The sequence below is a fragment of the Phoca vitulina genome, unplaced genomic scaffold (assembly GCF_004348235.1).
Source record: "Phoca vitulina isolate PV1807 unplaced genomic scaffold, GSC_HSeal_1.0 scaffold53, whole genome shotgun sequence".
NCBI classification, from domain to species: Eukaryota; Metazoa; Chordata; class Mammalia; order Carnivora; family Phocidae; genus Phoca; species Phoca vitulina.
This window is the reverse complement of record NW_022589756.1, coordinates 7630077-7651430: the sequence shown is the minus strand read 5'-3', so window position 1 is coordinate 7651430 and position 21354 is coordinate 7630077. Positions and strand designations below refer to the sequence as shown.

Sequence of the window (21354 nt, the reverse complement as noted above, 5' to 3'; positions counted from 1 at the left end):
CAGAGGAACCAAAAGTCAGAGAGGGGCTTTGTCAGCCTGCAGTCTCACCATGAATGGAGAGCCCAGCGGGGCAGAAGTATGACCTGCTCCAGTTCCACGTCCGTGAAGGAACTCCATCATGGAGTCCACCCAGTCATCCCACTATGAAGTGGGTGGATCCATCTCACACAGTGTTTGCACAGAACAGTGTACTGATTCAGAGTGTTTGCTACACGCTTGATGGTTCCAGCCCCACCCCACTGCCCCCCCGCCCACCGTCACCTGCGGCCAGCTCTTGGGCTTCCCAGCAGCACCTAAAATGGTCTGGATACTATGAAGGGTCACATTAGTAGTAGGGGCCATTTGATGAGAGAAAGGGACTAGGGGGTACTTCCTGGGGAATGTGCATCAGGAGGTGCTCAATGGTTGTGACCAACAGCAAAGGGGCCCAAGAAGTAGAGTTGCAGCACAACCAGAGATGTGAGAAGTTGCGGGGACCAGGACCCGAGAGGCCTGAGTTCTAGTCCCAGATGGTGACAAACTCCTCACCTCTAGCAGTCTTTGCTTTCTGTCTTGGAAAGTAGAGAGGCTGAGCCTGGTGATGCACCAGATCACTCTTGGATCTAACAATGCAGAGAATGTGGGAGTGGGAGTTGCAGGGGCTGGAGTTCTGGCTGGTCATCTGCAGAGGACAGTGGTGAGTGCCACTGCTATTCAGGAAGCTCTGGATCTGTATAATGACCCTCGTGACAATGGCTAGTAGCATAATCACCACCGCCATGTATTCTACGGACTGGATTGTGTCTACACAAAATCCACATGCTGAAGCCCTAACCCCCAATGCAACTGTATCTGGAGATAGGATACTAGGAGGTAACTGGGGTTAAATGAGATCATAAGGTGGGGCCTTAATCTGTTAGGACCGTGGCCTTATAAGAAAAGGAAAAGTGTTCTCTCTCTCACTCCTTTTCTCTCCTCCCAGATACTTCTCTCCCCACCCCCGACCCTGGAACCAGATGACACAACAAGTCAGGAAGATCTGGCATCTTGCCCTTCGACTTCCTAGCCTCCAGAACCCTGAGAAAATTCATTTGTATTGGTTGCGCCACCCAGCCTGTGGTACTTTGTTATGGCAGCCTGAGCTGACTAATGTACCAGGCAACTGGCCAAGTGCATTGTTAAAAAGAAAACCATGGGCCCCAAATGGAGGTACTTGGGCCAGGCCAGGTCATCAAACCTGGGCTTCATACCTAACCTAACTGCAGTTTCAATCTCCCCCAGAAATGTAGGTCTCAAACCTGTCAGTCAGGAATTTTCTGATAAGCGCCAATGAGATTATCTGTGGACATGGGTCTTCTCCCTTCCCCAAAGGAAGATGAGGTAATCTGCGTCATAAAACCCCTGCTCTTCCCACCATGGGAAGGTGATTTTGCCAGCAATAATCCTTTCTTTTCTTTTGCTTGTAATTTTTTGCCCCCTCCATAAAAACTCTCCATTTTGTACAATTCCTCCGAGTGCCCCTCTATTTGCCAGATGGGGCGCTGCTTGATTCATGAATCATTTAATGAATCCAATTAGATCTTCCAACTTAGTCAGCTGAAATTTTTTTTTTTTTACAGTATCCTCTTACTTAATCCCCTCAATGACCTCAGGAGGTAGGTACAATTATAACCCCCATTTTACAGGAAGGGAACAGAAGCTCAGAGAGGGTAACTCGCCCAAGGCTGAGTTTCAATAGAGGTACATCTAAAAACTCATTATCTGTGTGACTTTGGGAAGTTAATCTCTCCAAACCTCAGTTTTCCCATGTGTAAAGTGGGAATAATAATAGTACATATGGACATAATAGCTACATTCTAAATTGTAGTGAGGATTAGATGTGTTATGATATGTAAAGTCTTTAGAATGGTCTTCTGTTGCATAGTAAATCCTCCACTGGGGTCTGTTACTATTAATGTCGTTATGATTCTCTTATTCCTTTATTACCAACCACAGACTTAATGGCCAGCTTTGCTCATAGTCAATCTTGCTCTCGTGTCTCTAATTTTACCACATGACCCCCTCCCTGTGTACCCCCCTCCAAACCACACGGCCAGAGAGGCTGGTGACAGTTGTCCAGGACACATGAGTTTTTCTTATGTGTTTGCTTCTATGCTCTCGAATCGCTCGGTTTTTGATCCTTGGAGCCTTGTCTCTCATTTTGGATCCCAACTCATCCCTTGGAATGGATCGCAGATCTAACTTTTCCAGACTTTGACTCCAGGACATTGGCTTGCCCTCGGGCTTGGGCTCCCCCAGCTCCCGGGACCCCTGGCTCATGCTGGGGAGCATGGCCCCTGCCAGACATGCCATCAACCCCACCCTGGACAGTGATTGTCTGGAATTTCCTGGAGGTGTTCTTGGGGACCCAGGCTGTAAAATGACACCACTGGATGGTCCCCACTGCTTCCTTCAAGGCCCACCAACTCTGCCACGGCCTGGGTGACGCCTTCCCTGGCCTACTCAGCCTCACCTGTCACTCTTGTCCCCAGGGCCCCCTTCTTCTCCCACCCTTGGCCTGCCTCATGTGCGGCTTGAGGTGGAGACCTATCATTCACTCTGTTCCACCCTCCCCTCCTAGAGGTGACCCCCACAGCACAAGGCCTCTGTGCTAAACATTATTTCTAGGTGTGTCTGTGAGGATGTTTCCAGAAGAGATTCGCATTTGAATGGGTAGATTGAGTAAAGAAGATCAGCTTCTCTAAAGTGGGTAGGTATCAATCATCCCATCTGCAGAGGGTGAGAGAGTAGAACAAAAAGGTGAAGAAAGGGAGAATTCTATCTCTGCCTGGCTGTGTGAGCTAGGACATGGGTCTTCTCCTGCCTTGGACTGGAATTTACACTGCGGACTCTCCTGGTTCCCTGGTCTTTGGACTCAGACTAGAACTACACCATTGATGCTCCTGGATCTACAGCCTGCAGACAGAAGATCATGGGACTTCTCAGTCTCTGCATCTCCCTCTGCCCCGCCTCCCCACCCCAATATATACACACACACACATATGTATACAGTAGTCTGCCCTTAACCAGAATTTTGCTTTCCAAGTTTATAGTTACCACTGTCAACCACAGTCCGGAAGCTGATGATCCTCCTTCTGACCCACAGGCAGAAGGTCAATAGTAGCCCAACACGTAGGTCCTAATGCCTACGTCCGTCACCTCACGTCATCCTATCACGTGGGCATTTTATCATCTCACATCCCTACAAGAAGGGTGAGTACAGTACAATAAGATATTTTGAGAGGAAAGAAAAAGAGACCACATTCACAGAACTTTTATTACAGTATATTGTTATAATTGTTCTATTTATTATTGTTGTTGTTAACCTCTTAACTGTGCCTAATTTATAAATTAAACTTTATCACAGGTATGTATATTTGGGGAAAAAAGCATAATATATATAAGGCCTAGTACTATCTGTGGTTTCAGGCATCCACTGGGGGTCTTGGAACATATCCTTCACAGATAACGGGGGGCTACTGTATGGTCTATTTGTTTTGTTTCTCTGGTGAAAATACAAAAACACAAAAGTACAAAATACAAAAGCAAAACAGGGCATAGGACTTACCCTAGGCCATGTTTTACCAGCAAATGAATACACTATGCTACCATACTGAATATTTGTGTCTTCCCCAAATTTATATGTTGAAACCCTAACCCCCAGTGGGATGGTATTAGGACGTGGAACTTTTGGAAGGTGTTTAGGTCTTGAGGGTGCAGCCCTCACGAATGGGATTAGTGCCTTTATAAAAGGGACCCCAGAGAGCTTCCTCCCCCGTCCTGCCATGTGAGGGCAGGGTGAGAATATGGCCAGCTGTGAGCCAGGAAGCAAGGCCTCACCAGACCCTAAAATCTGCCAGCACCTTGAGCATGGACTTTTGGCCTCCAGAACCTCGAGAAAGAAATATCTGCTGTTTATAAGTCAGCAGGCTGTGGTGTTCTGTGATAGAGGCCCAAATGGACTAAGACATTAGCCTGGTCCATCAGCCTGGCTGATTCACAGGGGACCCAGCTGTGCTCTGTTTCCTGTGGATCCTGGAGAGCCAGGCCCTCAGGGGAAGGTCTAGCCTGGTCTCTTCCTCCTTTTCTCTTTTATCCGCCAATTTTAGAGGCGGCAGAGGGAAGCCTCGGGAAGGTATCACTCAGATGTCCAGCTCACCTTGTTTCTCACTGGGTTCCTGCTCGTTGTGGGTAATTCCCCCACATGCTCTTGGTCCCTGGCCCCAACAGGACCACCATGAATTCCTGGCAGAGCTCAGTGTTTCTAGATGGAGGGGAAGGGGGTGAGACCCAAACTCCACAGTGAGTATCTAGGGGACCCCTCGTCCACTGGTTTCCCTTCGAGGGCAGGTGAGGCATTATGACCCTGCTGGGGCCGAAAGGACCAGAAGACACCTCCCTCCTGGAAAGAGCTCTTTACTGAGTCAGTAATACTACGTCGCATGATATCATATGTAGACAGGATTACACGGCAGTGGGGGCGGGCGGGAGTGCAAACCAGTTGCACACCTATTATGAGAAGGGAGGTGGCATGAAGGCTTTCGGAAGGCGGAAAGGGGCTGGTGTCTGAGTCGGGCCGGGGAGGAGACAGCTCCGTGCCCCGGCCCAGGAGTGGTCGGAATCTGTTGAACACAAAGGAGGGCAGCTCCACAACCAGTTTAGCCTGTGGGCTGCCTTCACCTTGCCGGGGGAGCTTCCCAGGACTCCGCCGTGCCTGTGCACGTAGGAAGCTGGAGGTGGTGAGGGGTGATGTCAAAGTGAGCCTCTTGTGCACGTTCAGGCCCTTCTGTCCTCACGTCCAGTCTTGCTGCCCATGCAGAGAGGCCTCGGGCCATTCTGAGTCATGGTAGGGTGAGGTCAGCGGGCACCTGTGGGCAGGAGAGCTGGGTGCAGGAGGGGAGAGCTGTTGTTACCCGGCTTGGCCTCCATCAGCCGCCACAGAGGGGCTCGTCCCAGGAGTGGAGCAGGCTGGCCTGGGGCAGAGCAAGGGAGCCAACTCCACAGACAGCCCGCTGACCCCGGCCTCTTCACACTTGCTTCTGTCCCCCCACCCCACCTTCCTCCAGCGTCCCAGCTGCTGGGCACCACTCTGGGAGAATGTTCCAGGGCCTAGATAGCCTTCCCATGCAGATGAGACTCCTCCTTGGATTTCTTCTAGGAAGCTCCTGGGAGAAGGAGGCAAGGATGAGGTGAGGAATTTTCTGGAGACATGAAAAAATTGCTGAACTCATGGGAGCACGGTGCGCAGAGCCTGGGGACGGCAGCCCAGGTGGAGTCCCTCTGGCCCGGGTGAGGCAGGGGCAGCTCCCGGGACTCCATTCCCACGGTTAGGAGGAGAATGTTTTGGTCGCCAAATCCCCCTTGTCCCTAGAGTTTGAACTACATCCCCTGCAAAGGTTTTCCTGGGTCTTCTCAAGCGCTGGGAGCCACAGGGAACTGCTGGCCAGGTTGGTTCTGAAGATGCTGGAAAGCTGAGTTGGTCGGGAATTCAGAAATAGATTCAAGACCTTCCTCCCAAGGTAGCCACCTCCCTGGCAGGCTCAGTCACAGGAGAGGGGGCGTCTCCCCCTGCCCTCTCCTCCTGCCCAGCCAGGGAAGCCTGGTTGGCCCCGCTGGGCGGCAGAGAAACGTTGTGTGCGTGTACGTGTGTGTGTGCGCGTGTGTGTGAGGGGCTGCTTTCTATGGTACAGTCAGGACTGGGGAGCCCGGAGGTGCAGGGACAGGCCCAGGGGGAGGCCCCTTTGGGATCAAAGGACCACAACTGTCTGTAGGTGTGGCTTGCTGGGGGGCTCGCTCTGCCCTGAGGCCCTTCCTGCCATCCTGTGTAGCAGTGTCCGGGACTGGGGCCCTTAGTAGCGGCTCTGGCTTCCTGGTGGGCCTGGGGGCCCTGGGACTCCAGGGGGCCCCTGGATCCCTGGTTCACCTTTAAGCCCCATGGGCCCCCGCTGGCCCGGGGACCCTGTCTTCCCAGCAATCCCTGGTTTTCCCTGAGGCCCTGAGGGTCCTGGAGACCCTGGGGGCCCCTCTGGCCCTGGGGGCCCCACATCCCCCTTGGGGCCTGGCTGTCCTCTTGGGCCTCCACTTCCAAAGCTTCCCTTTGAGCCTTTGAGGCCTGGGAAACCTCGAAGGCCAACCGGCCCCCTTTCTCCTACAGGTCCTCTGTCTCCAGGCTGCCCCTGAGGCCCCTGGGGTCCCGGGGGGCCGAAGCTACCAGGGTCTCCTTTTGGTCCTCTGCTGCCAACGGGCCCCTTCGTGCCCATGTCTCCTTTGAGTCCTCTTGGTCCTGGAGGGCCGGGGGCACCTAGGGTCAGAGAAAAGAGGGGAGAAGTCAGTGCACGAGGGGCAGGACTCCTGAGGCTTTCCCATGAAGCAGGTGTGGTGCCCAGGCCACAGGGACGAGCCCGAGGGTTAGGCAGACACCAAGGCCAGGTCTGCCAACTGACAGAGTTCGGGCTGATTCCGTGACTTCTCTAGGTCAGCCGGACCACCTGTGCAGTGGGGATGAGAAGCCTCACCTGCAGACCAGCAGGGATTCGGAGACAAGGCGTGTAAGTGTGCTTGAGGCCTGGTGCACAGTGAGAATTCATTGTTCCGACTTCAGGGCTCAGCTTGGGAACTGAGAGAGCTGGACAGCTCTGGGAAATGGCCAAGACTGTCCAGGTCTGGAGGCCGGCCTGGCCTTCTATACCTTCTTGTGGCCTTTGATAACCCCCCGCACCACGGACATCACACCGTAGACTCTGCGCATGACTGTTAGGGGACTAGACAGAGATGGAGTCAGGTGACATGGGGCAGAAAACCAAAAAAGTGAGGCACGAGAGGCAGACCCCTCCCAGGATGAGTGCATGGGCACAACAGCCCAGAGAAAGGACAGCTCTTCCAGGAGGCCCACCCTGACTACCCCAGCCTATTCTCTGAGCTCCTGAGGCTACTACTTGCTGAATCGTGCAGGTGACGCGTAGAAAAAAAAGTCACAGTACAGCGAAAGCAAACGCTTGGTGCCTATCTGGTAGACCCCCCTAGACTGTGGAACCCCAGGAAGAGAGTGAGGGTCACGGCTCACATCCCCCGCCCTGGGCATGGCGCCTGGCACGTGGCAGAGAACTCCCCCACAGCTGTGGCCCCCTGCTCCCACCCGGCTCTGGCCTAGCACCTGGGGGAGATGCCCAGATAAAGATGTGGTCTGTCCTTAAAGAGCCCAGGTTAGCTCCCAAGCCAGGGGTCAGATAACCATAATATCCTTCTGACCATGTGGGTCTGAAAGTCACCACCTCCCAGAGTTGTACCAACCCTGAGGACACAAAGCAGAGTGTGGCCATCACTCTGTCCAAGGCATCTCTCAATGCCCAGGGCGTGGAGGAAAGAGGACCCTCTGGCTTCATGAGGATCATGCAGCAAAGGCCCAGCAAAGACCTGGCTTTCTTCAGTGGTCTCTGCAAAGGATGCTGGGTAAGGTTGGTGGGAGCAGTGGGCCCCAGGGCTGGCCTGGGGAATGAATTCTCATGCCCGGACTCAGCTCTCCCTGAGAATTCTGCTGCTACATCATTCCTCTTGCAAAAGACTTGCAGCATTTTTGAGCGAGGTGGGAGCCAGTCCAGTTCCTGCATTTCACAGAGGAGGCAGCGAAGGCCCAGAGAGGTGAAGCAGTATCCTCAGGGGCCCGTGAGTGGAAACCAGAACCCAGGTGGGCCTCTCGGGGGGGAGGGATCCTGCAGCTGGGAGCTGGGAGCCCTGCCAATGGCCGTGACCCAGGCCTGCGATGCCAAGGCCTCCTCCCCAGCTAATGAGAAAGCAACTGCTGTGAATCCTGGTGGATGCTACCCGCTGCCCACCCTCACTACCCACCTACCCCCCATGCTCCCCACCCCTGCTGCTCCCTGCGTGTCTGCTTCCCAGAGTGTTTCTGTGGAACAGAGTGTCAGTGACACCATCCTCTTTAAGATCTAAATTGGGATCTAAACTGGAAACTGGAGCCCAGACAGAGTCAACCCCACGAGGGCCAATAAAAACCTTCCAGCCATTCCCTGCCCCCGCCTGCCCATGCCCACTTCCCCCACACAGGGGGATGTGGCCCCGTGTGGGCTTGGCTCACGTGGCCGGCCAACTGCACAGGCAGGGATTCCATCACCGGCTGGCGGGGGCAGGGGTGGGGCTGGAGGGGGCAGGGGTGGGGCTGGAGGGCTCTGGAGGGGACCTGGCCTGGGAGCAGCCAGGAGGCAGGACCTGCTCTTCAGTCTGCAGAGGGCCTCCCCCAGCCCCTCACCCACCGTGCAGCCTGCAGCGAGGCAGCCCAAACAACCTGGGACAGGGAGGGGCCCTGTCCCCACACAGGGACCCCCCCCCCCCCCCCCACAGCCTGGCAGGACATGCTAGGAGCTGGCAAAGTCATGGCACCAGTCGGTCTTCACCCCAGCTCTGGCCTCGGCACCTGGGCCAGCAGAGCCATCAGAGGTGGAGAGGCCTCTGGAGGCTGGGCGGGCAGATGGGACTCAGAGGGCCCTGGAGCGACGCTGGGTGCCTTCCCGCCCACTCTGGAGCTCGGCTCTCGTCTATAAAATTGAGAGTCACAGTTAACAGCTCCGAAGGGCCCCTGTAGCTCCGCCACCACCCCTCCTCCTGCCTCTGTCCCTGCTCCCCGGCCTGCTTCCCTGGGCTCAGCCTCTGCCTGCTCCCTGGTTCTTCACCCTCTCTCCTTACAACCACGGCTGTGCCTTCCATCCTTGTTCCCTGGATGGAGGGGTCCACAGTCCCCGTTTCCAGCAGAGACTCAGGAAAAGCACGAGAAGTCTCCTCTCGACCAGGGCGCCCTGCTCTGAGTAGCCTCCCGGTCCGGCAGGAGCCCCCTCACTCTCTCCCCGGGACCCCATCCTTCCCTCGCCACTGTCTTCATCAGGTACCCGCTCCTCTCTTGCTCAAGGGACACAGCAGCTGGCTGCCAGGACTTCTCAGGGTCTCTACGCCGGTAGTGAGGGAGAGAAGGCAGAGGGTAAAGGCCCCCTCTTCTGCCCATCCCCCCAGCCCTCAAAGCCTCCTCTTCCTGGGGGAGTTCCTGGCGGCTTCCCTGGATGGGGAAGGCTGGGCACCCACGGGCCCGGGGAGAAGGTGTATGCCCACCTCGTTGCCCCAGGAGATGGCAGCCCCCAGCCTGAGGGGGAAGGAGGACTTCAGGGAAAAGAGCCACCTCCCTTCTCCACACCACCAGTCGTGGCTGCCCCCACTGACCCCATCTCTGAGGACACAGAAGGGTGTCCTAGACAGTCCCCTTGAAGACATCAGTCGGGGTGGCTGCGTCTGGGGCTACTTACCAGGCCTCCCTCGCTGCCCACATCAGGGACCAGTGGATGGAGCCTGCCCCGTGTCGGTGTGCCTGCGACACCCAGCCCCCGGCTCACTCTCTAACTTCTCTGTGACCTGCCTTCTCTTGGAGAAGGGAAGGACAATGAGAGCAGCGAACATGTGTCTACCGAGTCTCTCCTGTGTCGGCGCCCACACGGAGCTTGCTGTCCCATTCTACAGATGAGGAGCGGGGGGTGCGGGGGCTGGCGGCTTGCCCAACGGGGTAGAGACAGGACTCAAAGCCAGGCCTGCAGCTCTGAAACCCATGCTCCTTCCCCCGACCCTGCCGCCTCTGGTCCTCATCACGCTGTGGCTGGGGCTCCTGGTCCTTTCCCCAGCCCCTCCCGGCCTCCCCCTGCCCGGGGCCTCCTGCCTGGTGCTGCCCAGAGGAGAGGGACGGTCCACACGGAGCAGGGAAGGGGAACCTGAAGGTGAGCCAAGCCTCAACTGGTCCCTCCTGGGCCGGCTGTGAATCATGCAGTCAGAGGGGAGGGCCGGCGGGCCCTGGGTCTAGCCTAGGAGGAAGTAAACAAGTGTAGTTTCGTGGTTAGCTTAGGAGCCAGGAATGTGGACAGAGGCTGACCGAGGCACTCTGCAGGACAGGGTGCCCCTGACGCAGCCCATAATCCAATCCTGGTATCAGTAGGGCTAAGGGCAAAGGAGGGGCGGGCTGGATCCTGCTCTGGGCAGCCGGGGGACATTTAAGGCAAAGAGGAAACTGAGCGGCAGAGGCGGAGGTGCAGAGTTGGGAGAGAGGCACGGAGCACCCTGGAGTTCTGGGGAGGCCCATAATTACTCAGGAAGCCAGAGACTATAATTAGGCCATCCCGGCCCATTAGGGTAGAGCCACAACTGACTGCATGTCTGGGACAAGTAGGTGGTCTGCTCCTGGTCCGCACTGGGAACCGGAGGGGTGTGTGTGTGTGTGTGCGTGTGAGCAGAAGCACCCAGTCTGTCAGCACCCAACACGGCCCACCCATGGGTGGGGTAGCGTGTGGGCAGGAGGGGCCCACAGTCCTTCTCATGGTCCAAAGCAGCAGGCCAGCTTACAAGGATAGAAAGAAGTAGAAACAGAAGGGGCGCCTCTCGGAAGACTGGTTCCACAGAAGGCACGCTGGCCTGGCCTTTGGGGGACCCGGGTTTGGGCCCCAGCTCTGATATTAACAAATCAGATAGCTGGGTAAGTGTCTGTCCCTCCTTGCACCTCAGGCTTCCCTCTATTCACTGAATACGTTGGCCTGGGTCAGGGACTGTCGGCACAGGCAGCTGTTACCCGAGGAACACGGGGAAAATGACAATGCACTTGTATTCTGTGGTACACCAGACTGCGGCAGACCAAACTTCCCACGGAGAACAATCCGAATCAGCAGATCAAGTAGCAAGACACCCTTCTGGTGGCTTGGCAGAGAGACCAAAGGCCAAAATCACAGGGAGAAGGGAGACCACTTAAAGCCTGGCTTTCTTTGCCACCTTTCTTCTCAAGGCATTTGTCAATTAGTGATTAGTGCGGGCCGAGCAGCTGAGAAGCCGCACAGAAGGCTGCAGCTGTCAGACTGAGAAGCTGAGCAAGGCTTTCAGCAGCTTCCCTGGGGCTCAGGTTCAGGGCTGCCAAGATTCAGGAGGATGCGAGGCTGTGAGTACATTTGCTGTAAGGACCACAGGGCAGAGAAGTCGAACAGAACAGTCAGTTTCATTCAGCAGTGCTGGGGAGACAATAATTGGAGTTCAAGACCGACAAGGTGGTAGGGCCCTAGTAAACAGTCCTCCAGGACCATGCATTGTAAGTACGAGTGTGTCAGAAACAGGCCAAGCGTCGGGCCGCCTGGGTGGCTCAGTCGGTTAGGTGTCCGACTCTTGGTTTCAGCTCAGGTCGTGATCTCTGGGTGGTGACACTGAGCCCCGAGTTGGGCTCTTCGCTGGGCATGGAGCCTGCTTAAGATTCTCTCTCTCCCTCTGCCCCTCCCCGCTCGAGCACATGCTCTCTCTCTCTTAAAAAAAAAAATAGGCCAAGTGTCACCTTCCTTGCCCACCCTCAGCTTCTAGCCTTGTTTATGCTTTCATTATGCATTCACTGAGCAAATGTTTCCTGAGTGCCTTCCAAGGGCAGGCACTCTGCTAGGTTTTTGGTGAGTGAGACAAGGAGCCCATCACCAAGCAAATTAGATTTGGAATCATCCCTGAAATTAGGAGACCATTTTATAGTTTACAAAAACTTGTTCATACCCGTTGTTGACAATGATACTCATGGGATATACGTAAGGCAGGTATTAATGTTCTTATTTGTGGATGAGGGAAACTGAATTGAAAGTAGCCAAGAGCCTTATCCCAGGTCACCTGGCTCATAAGCAGTGATGGTTTCCTGTCTCCAGTTCCCAAGTAACAGTCCTAGCCCAGACACTGTCTATCACAGACACAGAAATCATCCTACAGAGTAGGAAGTGAGAACTATCCTATGGGAGGCACAAAGACTGTGGAAGCATCACAGGCTTTCTGTTGAGCAAATGGAGCTAGAAGAGGTCTGAAGGATCAGCTGGTCTTATCCTTTCACTTACAGATGAAGAACAAAAACAAAAAACAGAGGCTGAGGAAGATTAAGTGATTCTGTCTACAGACTCAGAGCAAATTAGAAGTCAGACTTCTCTCCCATGTTGTTTAAGAGTCCAGCCCTTCAGTCAGCACTCGGCACTTTCCACACTGGCCGTGGTCCCTGCTGTCCCACCCCCGGTGTTCTAGAGAGCGGCTCAGCTCCAGGCAGGGGGAGACCTCATGGCCAGCTCCAACATGTGAGGCTGGCGGCCCCTGTCTGTGCAGGAAAGAATGAGAAACAAGTGCCTGTAGGAAAGGATGTACATTTGGTACCTGAAATCTTCTCTCTGATGAGAAAGCTTTTACCTGTGCTGCTTTACCAACAAGAGGAATGGAGACAGATGTGCAGGGGTTGAACCAAGAGTCGGGTACAGCTGAAACAAATGTCCACCTTGCTCACCAGCTAAGATGAGGTCCTTTGATGACAACTCTGCCATTACTACCACAAGAGCAAGTATAAATCCCCATGACTCCTGTTGGGTGGTACTTAGAGTGAGGTTCCCCTCCAACGCTTTGAGTATCATCTTTCCCTTCTTCACTCTCTGCCCCGCACCCCTACACCTAGGCAGGACCTGAGTGGAAAGTTGTTTCTGGTGCCTGCAAGCTCATGCTCTCAGTGTCTCCTCTTCAGGCTGGACACTGGACACGTGCATCTCAGAGCCACGGAAAGGGGTCAACACTTAAAATCATAGTGTGACCTTGAGTTAATGCCTTAGCCTTCCCCAGTCTCAGCTCACCTTTCTGTAAAATAGAAACACCAACTCCTTGGTGTTGCCTTGTCTACTATACAAAGGTGGTTGTGAGGCCAAAATGAAACAAAGCGTGTGAAGGGGCTTTGTCATTGGGAAAGCTTTATATTTCACTTGTTCTTGGGCTCAGTGCAACAAAAATACAAAATTACCAGAGAATGAACCATAAGAACTATCTAGTAATGCCTTTGCTGGAAAAATGCATCCTAGAGGATGTATCCTAGAGATACGTATGCTAGACGAAATACTGAGGGAAGGTTTCAGTTACCCAAGAAACACTCAGTACCTAGATTTGCTGCAAAAATGTGACAACAGGCAAACAAGACCTACCCCCACCCAACACCACCAATTTAGATTAAATAAAAAATTAACGCTAGTGGCAGTAGAAATGTTCACTGATGTAAAATAAAGGCAATACAGGTTTGAGACTAGGTTAAAGCAAAATAGAGAATCAGAGAGGTTGGTTCCAAGTCTGTGCTCTGTGGAGAGAACAGAGCTGTTTGGGATTGTGGGGCCCTCCCTCCTTCCTCCTTAGAGCTCCCCAGGTTATCAGGCCCAGATGTCTGGCCCCCCAAATGTAAACCATAAATTCTGGAACTGCCAGATCTCAGTGGCTAACTAATTCTATTATCTAGAGCGAAGACTAGTTATATTTTCAGGTTGAACATTCTTTCCACAAAGACACAGGCTTCCTCAGGAAGGGTCCAGGGAACCTGGGTATAGCCATCCAGATTCCTAGGATAAAAGAATCCCGATTAGGAGTCTTTTGGACTCCTTTCCAAGAGAAAAACTGTTGGGAATACTGCTGTGAAAGAGTAGAATGAAAAAGTAATAGTATTTGTTTGGGATTGAGTTGTGTCCCCTCAAAATTCATATTCTGAAGTCCTAACCCCCAGTACCTTGGAATATGACCTTCCTTGGAGACAGAGTCCTCACAGAATGAATTTTAAATGTGGCCATTAGGTAACGCCAAATCCAGTATGACTGGTGTCTTTATGAAAAGGGGAAACTGGATACAGAGACAGACCCGCACAGAGAGAAAATGACAAGACCCAAGGAGAAGCCGGCCACATCCAATTCAAGGCCTGGAACAGAGCCTCACGGCCCTTGGGAGGAACCAATCCTGCCGACACCTCGATCTCAGACTTCTGGCCTCCAGAGTTGTGAGACAATACATTTCTGTTCTTTAAGCCTCCTAGTCTGTGGTACTTTGCAACAGCAACCTGAGCAGATGAATACGGTGTTTATTTCACAATGAAGTTCTCATAAGCAGAAGCCATAGAGCATTTCAAGTGAACTGAAGGAGTAGTCCAGGGAACCCACCTTCGATATGGAATCTAGGGATAAGCTGGGGATGGAGGTACCCCGAGGGGAAGAGGAGGCCAGCCCCTGGCTGGGGAAATTGATGGGGAGTAGACAGCAATGCCGCTGAACATCCTGCGCTGTCACCGAGGAGCACATTGCATTTGCTCGGGTGCTTTTAGAGGGACAAGGTTTTATGTGACTTTGGAGAAGGCCATTCGAGGCAGGTTGCAACTTTGGATCTGAACTGCCTTGAATTTGAATCCTGTGTCCATTCCTTGATAGCTGTGCGAGTTTGGCTAGACCTCATGTGGTACCCAGTTCTTCACTGCAGGCTTTTTGGGTTTCAAGGATCCTGGGAATGAAAGAAGGTAATGTGTATGCCATACGCTTTCCCCAGGGTCTTTGTATGTGTCACTCTCTCCACCTGGAACTCTTCTGCTCATCCATGCTGACCCTGTTATGCTTGACTTATTCCTCCTTCTTTCTCAGATCTGATAGTTAATTTCATGAGTCAACTTGACCGGGCCATGGGGTGCCCAGATATTTGGTCAAACGTTATTCCAGGTATGCCTGTGAGGGTGCTTTTGGATGAGATTAATATTTGAATCAGTAGACTGAGTAAATCCACAATGTGGGTGGGCCTCGTTCAATCAGTTGAAGGCCTTACTAGAACAAAAAGGCTAAGAAGGAACTCCTCCTGCCTGACTGCTTCAAACTGGGACATCAGCTCTTTCTTGCCTTTGGGTTTGAACTGAAACATTGGCTCTTCCTGGGCCTTGAGCCTGCCAGCCTTCAGACTGCAGCTACACCATCAGCTCTCCTGGGTCTCAGACTTTTGGACTCAGATTGTAATTAAACCATTGGCTCTCCCAGGTCTCCTGCTTGCTGACTCACCCTGAAGATCTTGGGCTTTCCTGGCTTCTATACCATGTGAGCCAACTCCTTCAATTCCTTATAGTAAATCAATCTCTCTTTTCAGAGATCCTAATGGACACAGGATATATATATCCTGTTGGTTGGTTCTGTTTCTCTGGAGAACCCTGACTAATACAGACTTGGGTACCAAGAGTGATTCTAAAGGAACAGAATTTTAAAGATGAGTTTTCTAAATTGATCTGGGGTTTCTGGAATTGACTCTCTAAGATTTAAAGATGCTAATGACCTTATGTCTAAGTAGTAAAGATAGCCTAATAGTCCAAGGTATGATGTGATAATAGAGATATGAAAAGTACTGGAGACTCCTCATCAACCACTTATGAGAGGCAAGGATCTGGGTGACCATGTGTATGATACTTTCGAATACTTTTTGTCAAAATAATGAATATAATGAGGATTGGTTGCTCCTGATGTTACTGGACAAAGTACGGAAAGAAAAGGTTGAGCTTAGGATTCAAATTTCCAGCTCAAGTGTCACATAAATGACCTGCAAGCTTCTATGTCTGCCTTTATCCCCTGTAGATATGGGGATGAGATTGTTGAAAATCTAGCATATCTCATCCTGTGACTGGCCGAATTGCAATGTGGATTGAATTCCCAGCTTCCCAGGGTGTCTGCTGTTAAAGTAAAGGCATTGACTGGGAAGGAATGGGATCCTAAAAATTGGAATGGGGATATTTGGGGAGACCCTGATGGATCTGGGGACACTGGACTCCTAAATTATGATGAGTCATCTTTGACAGTGGAAACAGTTTCTCCACCCCCAGTAAAAGTGACTTCTCAGAACACCCAGGTGGCTCAGTCAGTTAAGCATCTGACTCTTGATTTTAGCTCAGGTCATGATCTCAGGGTTGTGGGATTGAGCCCCGCATTGGGCTCCATACTCAGATGGAGTCTGCTTGAGATTCTCCCTCTCCCTCTGCCTCTCCCCACTGCACTCTCTCTTTCTCTAAAATAATAAATAAATCTTTTTTAAAAAAATGACCTCTCAACCCCTGTCTGAAGCCTGCACTGCCTGAGGAGAGGGCAGTGGCCTCCCCCACTGCCAAGCAAGACAATGCTGATGCTCCTGAGGACGCACCTCCACCACCCCTCTTTGCTTCTAGACCTATAACTAGACTCAGTTCTCACCAGGACCCTAAAGGTGAGGTACAAAGTATGACCCATGAGGTGGTGTGCTATACTCCAAAAAAACTACTTGAGTTTTCTAATTCATGCAGATAGAAATCTGGGGAGTATTTGTGGAAATGGATACTAGAGGGGCAGGATAATGGTGGAAGAAACATAATGTTGGATCAGGCAGAATTTATTGATAGGGGCTGACTAAGCAGAGATTTTCTATGTAATGTTGCATCTTGAGGAGTTAGAAAGGGTCTAACAGTGTGTTTGGTTGGTTGGCTGAAGCATGGGCCAAAAGGTGTCCCACAGTGAGTGAGAGAGAAATGCTGGATCTGCCTTGATTTCATGTAAAGAAAGGGATTCAAAGACAGGGAAGGTGGGATGTTGGAATGGGTTTGTCATCCGAGACCCACTCACCTTCCCTGGGAAGGTCCAGAAGACATGCCTTTCACCATGACTGTGAGAAATAAATCTGTGAGGAGAGTCTTAGAATCCTTGAAGAGCTCTGTGATCATTCTTTGTAAGCCAGAACTTGCAGGGAGAGCTGCAGTCACTGAACTGGGAAACCTAACCACAATGAGAGTAAATGGGTCCTGGGATGGCAGATACCTAATGGTGGCACTCAACTGCCTAAGGCAAGGAGAGCATGGATACCATAATAGCAGAGTCAACGCAGTGATGGGGATAGGCTGACGTGCACAGACCCATGGCGTTGGCTAGTTGGTCATAGTGTGCCTAGAAGTGAAATAGATAGGAAGCCTACTAAATTCTTACTTGTTCTGAATAAGCGGAGAAGTTCTAGGTCAAGTGAACAAAAGTCTAATCCAAATTATAAAAACAGTCATGGCTTCTCCTCGGACTTGAGCCAGTTTACAAACCCAGAATGACTTAAATGAAAGGGAAGCTGGGTACCCTTGAGGAAGGACCCCAGTATACACCAAATATTTATTCTGTTAATCTTCCTAGCCTTCCCCAATGGGACCTACAGCTTTTTACCAGGATAACTGTACACTGGGGAAAAGGAAATAATCATCCCTTTGGGGGACTGCTGGCTCTGAGCGGACACTGATTCCAGGAGACCCAAACACCACTGTGGTCCTCCAGTCAGAGCAGGGGCTTATGGAGGTCAGGTGATCAATGGGGTTTTAACTCAGGCCCATCTCACAGGAGGCCCAGTGGGTCCCTGAATCCACCCTGTGGTTGTTTTCCGAGTTCTGGAATGCATGACTGGAACAGACATCCTGAGAAGCTGGCAGAATCTCACATTGGTTCCCTGATCTATGGAGTAAGGGGTATTATGGTGCAAAAGGCCAAGAGGCACTGCCTTTACCTAGGAAAATAGTTAACTGAACGCAATCCTGCATTCCTGGAGGGACTGCAGAGATTAGTGCCCCCACCAAGAACTTGAAATTTGCTGATTTGGCCGGTGCAGAGGACAGGTGGACCTTGGCGAATGACAGTGGATGTTCACAAGCTGAACCAGGTTGGGATTCCAACCGTAGCTGCTGTACCAGAGGCAGCTTCATTGCTTGAGAAAATTAGCGCATCCCCGGGATGCAGCTATTGATTTGGGAAATGCTTTTTTGTCCATACCTGTTCATAAGGCCCACCAGAAGCAGTTTGCTTCCAGCTGGCAAGACCAGCAATACACCTTCACTGTCCTGCCTCAGGGGATCTCGATGCTCCAGCTCTATGTCATACTTCAGTTCCTAGGGAACTTGTTCTCCTTTGCACTACATTGATGATATTACACTGATTGAACCTAGCGGGCAAGTAGTAGCTGGCTTTGTGAGACATTTATGTGTCAGAGCAGGGGACATAAATACGACAAAAATTCAAGGATCTTTGGGGCACCTGGGTGGCTCAGTTGGTTAAGCGTCTGCCTTCGGCTCAGGTCATGATCTCAGGTTCCTGGGATCAAGCCCTGCATCAGGCTCCCTGCTGAGCAGGGAGCCCCCTTCTCCCTCTCTCCACTCATGCTCTCTCTCTCTGTCTCTCTCAAATAAATTAAAAAAAAAAAATTCAAGGGCCTTTTATCTCAGTAAAATTTTTAGTGGTCCAGTGATGTGGCCATGTTGAGATATCCCTTCTAAGGTGAAGAATAACTTTTCCATTTGGCCCCTCCTACAATTAAAAAAGAGGCACACCTAGTGGGCCTCTTTGGATTTTGGAGACAACATACACATTCCTCACTTGGGTGTGTTATTCCAGCCCATTTACTGAATGATCTGAAAGCATGCTGGTTTTGAGTGGGACCCAGGACAAGAGAAGGCTCTGAAACAGGTCCGGACTACTGGTTAAGCTGCTTTGCCACTTGGGCCATATGATCCAGCAGACCCAATGGTGCTTAAAGTGGTGGTGGCAGATAGGGATGCTGTTTAGGGCCTTTGACAGATCCCTATAAGTGAACTGCACTATAGACCCTTAGGATTTTGAAGCAAAGCCATGCCATCCTCTGTGGATCACTACTCTCCTTTTGAGAAGCTCTTGGGCTATTATAGGGCTTGGGTAGAGACTAGATGCTAGCCAAGGACCATCTAGTTACCATGAGACCTGAGCTGCCCATCTTGAACTGGGTACTTTCTGACCCACCAAGTTATAAAGCTGGGCATACAGAGCCACATTCCATAATCCAATGGAAGTGGTATATATGTAATCAGGCCTGAGTAGGCCCTGAATGCACAAGTAAGTTACAGGATAAAGTGGCCCAAGTACCCATGGTCCCCCCTCCTACTATACTACCTCCTCTCCCAGCCTGCACCGATGGTATTATGGGGAGTTCCCTATGACCAGCTAACAGAGGAAGAGAAGATTCTGACCTAGTTTACAATTGGTTCTGCATGATATGCAGGCATCACTTGAAAGTGGACAGCTGCTACATTACAACTTGAAGGGACTTCCCTGAAGGACAGTGGTGACCGAACACCTTCCCAATGGGCAGAATTTCTGGCAGTGTACCTGGCCGTCGTGCTTGCTTGGAAGAAGAAATTATCAGATGTGTGATTATCACCTGCTTCATGGGCTGTGGCCAATGGTTTGGCTGGATGGTCAGGGACTTAGAAGAAATACAATTGGAAAACTGGTCACAAGAAAATTTGGGGAAGAGGTATGTGGAGAGTCCTCTCTGTAGGGGCAAAAAAAATGTGAAGACATTTGTGTCCTCTGTGAATGTTCTCCAAAGGGTGAGCTCAACAGAGGAGGATTCTAATAGTCAAGTGGATATAGCATGACCAATATGGGATACCAGTCAGCCTTCTGTCACCCCTGTCACCGCCCAATGGGCTCATGAACAAAGTGGCCACGATGACAGGGATGGATTTTGTGCATGGGGTCAGCGACATGGACTTCCAGTCACCAAGGCCAACCTGGCTATGGCTACTGCCAAGTGCCTAATCTTCAACTGCAGAGACCACCAACAAATCCCCAATATGGCACCATTCCACAGGGTGATCAGCCAGCTACCTGGTGGCAGGTTAATTACACTGGACCACATCCATCATGGAAGGGGCAATGTTTTGTTCCTGCTGGAATAGAAACTTACTCTGGATATGCATTTGCCTTCCCTGCATGAAGTGCTTGTGCCAAAAAATACCATACAGAATGCATTATCCACCATCGTGGTATTCCATGGTATTCCAGTGTAGCATTGCTTCTGATCAAGGAAATCACTTCACAGCAAATAAAGTTCAACAATGGGCCCATGATCATGGAATTCCCTGGTGTTACCACGGTCCCCACCATCTTGACACAGCCGGCTTGACAGAAGATTGAAATGGCCTTTGAAGACCCAGTTCCAGTGCTAGCTAGGTGGCCATGTCTTGCAGGGCTGTATATGGTCTGAATCAGTGTCCAGTATATATGGTGCTGTTCCTCTGATAGCCAGGATTCACTGGAACTGGGATCAAGGGGTGGAGATGGGAAAGACACCACCCACTATCACCCCTAGTGACCCACTAGCAAAATGTTTGCTTCTTATTCCCACAACCTTATGCTCTGCTGGCTTAGAGATCTTTGTTCCAAAGGAAGGAATGTTTCTGCCAGGAGATACAACAATGACTCCATTGAACTGGAAGTTAAGACTGCTGCCTAGTCACTTTGGGCTTCTCACGGCTCTGAATTAATAGGCAAAGAAGTTATTGTGCTGACTGAGGTGACTGATCCTGACTACCAAGGAGAAACTGGTCCACTACTCTAAAATGGAGGTAAGGGAGAGCATGTCTGGAATTCAGAAGATCCCGAAGAGTGTCTCTCGGTGCTACCATGCCCTGAAATAAATTCACTGGAAAACTCTAACGGCCCAGTCCAATCTAGGAAGGACCCTAGATTGGGAATGAAGGTTTGGATCACCCTACCAGGTAAAGAATAACAACCAGCTGAGGTGCTTGCCGAGGGAAAAGAAAATACAGATGGGTAGTGGAAGGAGGAAGTTATAGATACCAGCTATGACCATGTACTCCTTGTCAAGAGTATTTCCTCCTTGTTGTGTTATAAATATATAAATATATATATATATATATAGTAAGTATTTTTGCTTTCTTCCCTCTCTTATCCCCTTATCATGTAACATAAAATATAAAATATATTGACTTTATATCACAGTATTGTTAACTTTATGTCATAGTATATAAATTATGAGATATCAAAGGGAAAAGTAAATATCCCTCAAGGATTTTACCTTCTCTTCTGGGGAAGGGGTTAGTGTGGTTTTGATTGTACACAGGATACTCACATCATGAGCATTAGGCAGAATTGTAACCTTGTTAGTATCTCCATTTGGGGATTAAGTATTATTTAAGGAGATGTGTATGGGTGCCAAGTTGACTTGTGGTGGTTAATTTTATGTGTCAACTTGACTGGACCACAGAGTGGCCAGACATTTGGCCAAACATTATTCTGGATGTGTCTGTAGGAGTGTTTATGGATGAGACTAACATTTAAACTGGTACTGAGTAAAGCAGATTGTTCTCCTCAATGTGGTGGGCCTCATCTAATCAGTTGAAGACCTGAATAGAACCAAAGACTGACCCTCTCATAAGTAAAAGAGAATTCTCCTGCCTGATGGCCTTCAAACTCCCCATCATCTCTTCCTGTTCTACAGCAGCATCTGGCCTTCCGACTCAAACTGGAACATCAGTTGAGCAGATTTTGGACTTGCCAGCCTCCCTAATTACATGAGCCAATTTTTAAAATAATCTCTCTCTCTCTCTCAGTGGTTCTGTTTTTCTGGAGAACCCTGACTAATGCAGGGGTGAGAGGAGAGGAGAAGAGAGCATCAGAGTAATGAACATCCCAAGGGGCAGGTGGC

The 21354-nt window shown here is 51.0% G+C and overlaps 1 protein-coding gene across 2 annotated transcripts in view; it reads right to left on the bottom strand.

The window, feature by feature from the left end:
- Window positions 1–3399: 3399 nt before the first annotated feature.
- The window catches only part of SCARA3 (scavenger receptor class A member 3), a 48523-nt gene continuing 30568 nt past the window's right edge, over window positions 3400–21354 (bottom strand). For both annotated transcript variants that reach the window (XM_032389003.1, XM_032389004.1), the window contains exon 6: window positions 3400–6319. In XM_032389003.1, the coding sequence (XP_032244894.1) occupies window positions 5868–6319 (452 nt within the window). In that variant the 3' untranslated portion in view covers window positions 3400–5867. The remainder of the gene's footprint in view (window positions 6320–21354) is intronic.